This window comes from Salvelinus sp. IW2-2015, linkage group LG28, assembly GCF_002910315.2.
Source record: "Salvelinus sp. IW2-2015 linkage group LG28, ASM291031v2, whole genome shotgun sequence".
Classification (NCBI taxonomy): Eukaryota; Metazoa; Chordata; class Actinopteri; order Salmoniformes; family Salmonidae; genus Salvelinus; species Salvelinus sp. IW2-2015.
In genome coordinates this window covers 1,585,236-1,591,377 of record NC_036868.1, presented here as the reverse complement: position 1 = coordinate 1,591,377, position 6,142 = coordinate 1,585,236, and the positions used below count along the sequence as shown (strand labels likewise).

At 42.8% G+C, this 6,142-nt stretch overlaps 1 protein-coding gene across 1 annotated transcript in view; it reads left to right on the top strand.

Moving 5' to 3' along the window:
- kif26aa (kinesin family member 26Aa) overlaps positions 1 to 6,142 on the top strand; it is a 64,331-nt gene that overhangs the window by 23,864 nt on the left and 34,325 nt on the right. Inside the window, 1 exon segment of the mRNA XM_070435938.1 lies at positions 5,429 to 5,638. Within this exon segment, the coding sequence (XP_070292039.1) occupies positions 5,429 to 5,638 (210 nt within the window).

The window sequence follows — 6,142 nt, the reverse complement described above, 5'->3', positions numbered from 1 at the left end:
AGTAACAGTAGTAAAGTAACAGTTAGTAAACAGTAGTAGCCCGTAGTAAAAGTAGCAGTAGTAGTAGTAACAGTAACAGTAACAGTAACAGTAAGTAACAGTAAACAGTGGTAGCGGTAGTAACAGGTACAGTAGAACAGTAGTACCAGTAACATGCAGTACAGTATATCAGTAAAGTGGTAGCGGTAGTAACATTAGAGTAGTAACCAGTTAGTAACAGTAACAGTAGTCAGCAGTAACAGTAGTAGCGGTAGTTAAAGTAAGCAGTGTAACAGTAGTAAACAGTAACAGTAAGTCCGCCAGTAACAGTAGTACGAGCGGTAGTTTAACAGTAGCAGTATTACAGTCGTAGTAAAAGTAGTAAGTAACAGATAGTAGCGGTAGTAACAGTAGCGTATTAACAGTCAGTAACAGTATAAACAGGTAGTAAATAAACAGTAGTCGCGTAGTAACGTAGCAGTAGTAAACAGGTAGTAACAGTAAAGTAGTAGCAGTAACCAGTGTAGCGGTAGTAACAGTAGCGTAGTAACAGTAGGTAAAACAGTAACAGTATTAAGAGTAGTAACAGTAACCATAGTACAGTAGTAGAAAACTAACTGTAGTAAACACAGTAACAGAAATTACGTGGTAAACACCATAAATCATTGCACAGTGTGAAAGTTCTGAAACATTTCCCCCAGGAAGGAACACAATCTTTTGGGCCGTCGGCGACAGAACTAACTGCAAAGCAAGCAAAAATAATCTGTATTCAAGACCACAAGCTCCGACCGCTCATTGGGCCTCATAAATCATGATTTCCCTCGCTTTACTGCTACTGTTACTACCGCTACTACTGTTACTGTTACTACTGTTACTGTTACTACTGTTACTATTACTACTGTTACTGTTACTACTGTTACTATTACTACTGTTGCTGTTACTACTGTTACTGTTACTACTGTTACTACGGTTACTGTTACTACTGTTACTGTTACTACTGTTACTGTTACTGTTACTACTGTTACTGTTACTACTGTTACTATTACTACTGTTGCTGTTACTACTGTTACTGTTACTACTGTTACTACGGTTACTGTTACTGTTACTACTGTTAATGCATAAATAGGTAGAGCTTTGGCTGTGTTTACACTGGCAGCCCAATTCTGATAATTTGCCACTCATTGGTCTTTTCACCAATCAGATCAGATCTTTAGCCAATAATTGAGCAAAATATCTGAATTAGGCAGSCTGTGTAAACGCAGCCTTTGAGAATTGAGATCTGTCAGGACCGGAAGGAGGGATGGGGCGTAGTGATGTGGGAGGAGTGGAGCTAAGAGATGAGAGAGAAGATAGAAGAAGAAAGAAGGGTCAAGGGGAGAAAGGGAGGYAGGGGAACAGTCTGTAGATGGAGGCATACATGGTTTGGCACAGTGGATTCCAATTCAATATTGTGTTTCATCTTATCAATAAACAAAGTCTACATTTTGAAGAGGAGGGCACCCACACATCACTGGGGAAGCTTTGAAACCAGTCTTAAACGTCCAAGCTGACCTGTTGTCTGACATACAGTATGTAATGGTCCCCCATTGGGATGCACATGAAGGAATGAATAAAAAATGTAGTCGGAATGCTGAATATGTCTAGTTGAAAGCTAAACAATGTCTTGCGGAGCGTAAACTAGATTCATTGCAATGCCCGCTCACGGAAATCCTCAGCACAATACTCCTTTGACGAGCTGCCTCACCCCAACCCTAACCCCCAACCCCGCTCGTGGGAAATAGAAAACCGAACTTCTCGATACTATGTTACGTGTGAGGGAAGACTATTGTAATTCAGTCCTAGACACAGAGACCCTCATTGTCAGGGGATTGAATTCTTAATCTATCTGTTTGCTGCGGTTGTAAATGCTCAAGCTGTTTGTAGTTACACTGCAGGAAGCGGGCCCTGGTGGTTAGGCTATAAAAATGAATCTGTTTACAGGGCGTGAATGATAGCAATCGGACCATGCTGGAGAGGCATGTTCCGTCAAGCTCTAGCAGGTTGTGGTGTTGGTTCTCTCGTCTTTAATTGCTTGTACGGCTTTGTTCGGTGAACCTCATAAATGTTTGGGGACTATAGTAGACCATAATGACAATGTATGCTCTTTCTACATTTTCGTAAATTAGCAGACACTCTTATCCAGAGCAACTTCCAGTAGTGAGTTAATACATTTTCATACTAGTCCCCCATGGGAATCGAACCCACAAACCTGGTGTTGCAAGCATCACACGCCTCCAACTGAGCCACATGTGGACACACATTTTTCTCTCACTATCTCTCTTTATCTCTCTCTCTCTCTCTCTTTATCCCTCTCTCTTCATCTCTCTCTCTCTTTATCTCTCTCTTCCTCTCTCTCTCTTTATTGCTCTTTCTCCTTATCTCTCTCTCTCTTTATCTCTCTCTTTATCGCTCTATCTCTCTCTCTCTCTCTCTCTGTCTCTCTCTCTCTCTGTCTCTCTCTGTCTGTCTCTCTCTCTCTCGCTCTCTCGGCTCTCTCGGCTCTCTCTCTCTCCTTGCTCCCTCCACCGGGGTGCCAAACCTTTCACCACTATTTGAAATGAGAGGGGAAAAACCACTGGTGTGTGTCCATGCTGGCTTCCGTTCAAATCAAATTAAAACTCCTCAACCTTTCCCTCTGTCTGCCAGCTGTCTGGAGCATACAGAGCAGGGTTTTTTTCTGGGTCAAATGGGGCTGGCGGGGGCATGAGAGAGAGAAGAGAGAGAGAGAGAGCGAGAGAGAGAGAGAGGGGAAGGAGAGAGAGAGAGAGGAGAGAGACGAGAGAGAAGAGAGAGAGAGAGAGGAGAGAGAGAGAGAGAGAGAGAGAGAGAGAGAGAAGAGAGACGAGAGAAGAGAGAGAGAGAGAGAGAGAGAGAGAGAGAGAGAGAGAGAGAGAGAGAGAGAGAGAGAGAGAGAGAGAGAGAGAGAGAGAGAGAGATGAGAGAGAGAGAGAGAGAGAGAGAGAGAGAGAGAGAGAGAGAGAAGAGAGAGAGAATACCTCCCCTTGTTATTGTAATTGGTTAGCGCAAAGTCTTGGGGTATAATTTGTTATCTGTAATTATGGTAGCATCCACATTAATGTAGAAGTGTTTAGAAACATATTATATTCTTATTTATAATAAAAGTGACTCCAAAATGACACAATACATTATTTACCATTAATTTCTATTGGACACAAAATAATCTGAAACACAACCAGAACGAACAGCAAATACAACCAACAATGATGTAATCAGTGCATGCTATGATATTAATATGGGACCAAATACTTAACTTTTGACTACTTTAATACATATATAAGTGAATTTGTCCCAATGCTTTTGGTCCTCTAAAATCCAAAGTGTTGGAGTACAGTCAAAACAACTAAAAACATGTCACTGTCCCAATACTTTTGGAGCTTACTGTATATGACTGATCTATCTGGAAGAGTAGCACTGTCGGTGGTAATGGGCCCACTTCGTCTACAAAGGGAGAATGGAACACTGGCTACTTGAGTCAGCCAATCAGAATAAACCTTCACCCACACATGCAGAGTTAAAACTCATGTAAGAGGCTTAATGCCACCATGAAAGGAACTGATTTGAATGTATTAATCTCAATTAGTGGTTTTCAATTAATTGGGGTTTGTTAAAATTATGACACATAATTGAGGTACGGATATGCATATTTCATGAGGGGGGAGCATTGTTTTGCTCGCTGAGTGACACGTTAATTGATCGATTTGATTTATCGATTAGGATGATGGAAAAGGCAAAACCGATAGAGGAACGTTAATCCAGAAACTGTAAATGTGTGCTTATTGTTGAACGCAATCCAAATGGAGAAACTGAATCAGGATAGACACAGCACTTCTATATTGGGAGCGATTTGGAACATGCTATATTTTATGAACAAGATGAATTTGGTGATACAGCTGTTGGGGGTGGTACATTTCCAGGTCACTAGACTGAGTCACTAATGATAACGGTGGTAGAATGTCAACAAACTCGAAGCACGTGGAGCTCAGCCAAAATCAGCAACAGCTTAGCTGCTGCCGACGGCATATAGCATTTTTTATCACTTCATTCACTTAGATTTGTTGCCACAGGTTCTGTTGGGTATTGAACATCACCAGACATTTTAGCAAATTAAATGATAGTATAAGCTCATTTGTTTTCATTTTGTTATCCTTTGAACTGTTAGTTTTACTGTGATTTGGTACTGCTGGTATATTATAGTCTACAGATCATGACTAAACTGTTCTGTCAAGAACTACACGTCATGAACTGTAAAAGAAAATAATTTAAAATCCTTCGGTTAAGTTTTTTCTTTTGAATTGACCAGATTGATAAAAGGCTTGTGGTCTTCTTTGGTCCATCCATTCCTAGTGGTGGAGTGAGTTAGAGGTTAAGATTCGCTTGACTTGGTCAGGGTCACATCGTTTTCAAAACTGCTGCCGTCCCAAGATTGTTATCGGTTTTGAACTTAACCTCCCCTTCAGAATAAACTGCAGATTCAGCTGCTATTTGATGGGCACATTAAAAACCCTTTGGAGAATGGGAGCTGTCAGAGCTGACCCTACACTACACTAGCCTGGTCAGTGTTTAGCCAGCTGCCGTGGGCTTCGACACTATAGATGGAAGACTGAGCCAAGTACTTGCTGGACTCATAGAAAACAAAGCAGCTTCATTCCTCATGAAGTGTTGTTGTTTTGGTTTGATACTACAGTACCCAAGTCAATGACATGCTAAGGTCAGGGACAGCCTCTTCAGTCTGGAGAATCCCCACATGTCACTGGTGGGATATTCCTGGGCCAGAGGATGAGGCAGGAGGGAGAAGGAGTGGGGAGTACGGGAATCGGAATATCCCCATGCTGCCAAGTCTCACATCCAAGTCTCAACAAACGTGAAGGGTAATCCTTGGCAAGGCAACTGAAGGGTGTTAGCGTAGCATGCATGCTCGGTGATGTTGATGCTCGGTGATGTTGTCTCCATTCATGCTACACCATGACAGGTTAAGCAATCTAAGTACACAAGGTAGTGTCACAAAGCTAATGGTAATTGAGGTACGCTAATTAGCATTGGCAGTTAGCTTTAGTGCCTCAGTTTAGTGTTAGCAGGACCAGGTGAATTATCATTAGCATAAAGCAGTAAGCAGGTGTCTTGTGTTGTGTATATAGTTTTCCACTTAACCTAGTCATTTCTCTTGAGATAGAAAACACCTGTATTGGCAAGGCTGACTTGACCTTTCAGCAATGTGAGCTTTTGATTTTAAAAAGTCACTAGGAAAGGAACTTTAATGTCCCTGAGTGGAACATTGTCTTAGACACACTGCTGTATACCTAAATAAACACTGTTCATTACACACTCAACATTGTACATTGACATTTTTTTTGGTGGGGGGGGGGGGTTGGACGTTCTTTTCTCTCTGCAGGTCAAAGTGATGGTGCGCATCTGCTCTGCCCAGGGCTCCAGCAACACCTCGGAGTCCAGGTCATTTCTAAAGGTGGACGCCCGCAAGAAGCAGCTCACCCTCTGCGAAACGTCCGCTAACAGCCACTCCAGTGCTGCCCAGAGGCGCGCCGCCGCAGCCGCCCCCAAGATGTTTGCTTTCGATGCWGTTTTCTCCCAGGATGCATCACAAGTAAGCCACAGACACTCTCCCCAACCCCGCTGCCCCTGTCCTCGTAACTGTTCTTTATACATCATCCTGGAGACCTACAGATTGTGCAGGCTTTTGTTCTTGCCCAGCATTAACACAATTTCAACTAATTCAACTAACTGATTAAACTAATGATGGGCCTGATGATTAGTTGATTAGCTGAAACAGGTGTGTTAGTGCTGGGCTGGAAAAAAAGCCTTCCCACTCTGTGGATCTCCAGAACCTGCGTTGACGAACAGTGGTGTTGTATGATGTCCTTGATATGATGAGGTGTCCAAGGGGGAGGAGGGGGAGGAGGGTGGGAAAGTGACCACAGCTCCTATTTTTGGACATGGGGGTTGGGAACAGGCTAAGCAGTTGGTCCCTTTAAAGTCAAAGTGCTTTGAATTCCAGTCAGGGCTTAGCCAAGCTTTCCAAAAATACATATCTAATTGCACAGTGCATTGTGGTGTGATGGTGGTGGTGGTGGTGATGGTGGTGGTGGTG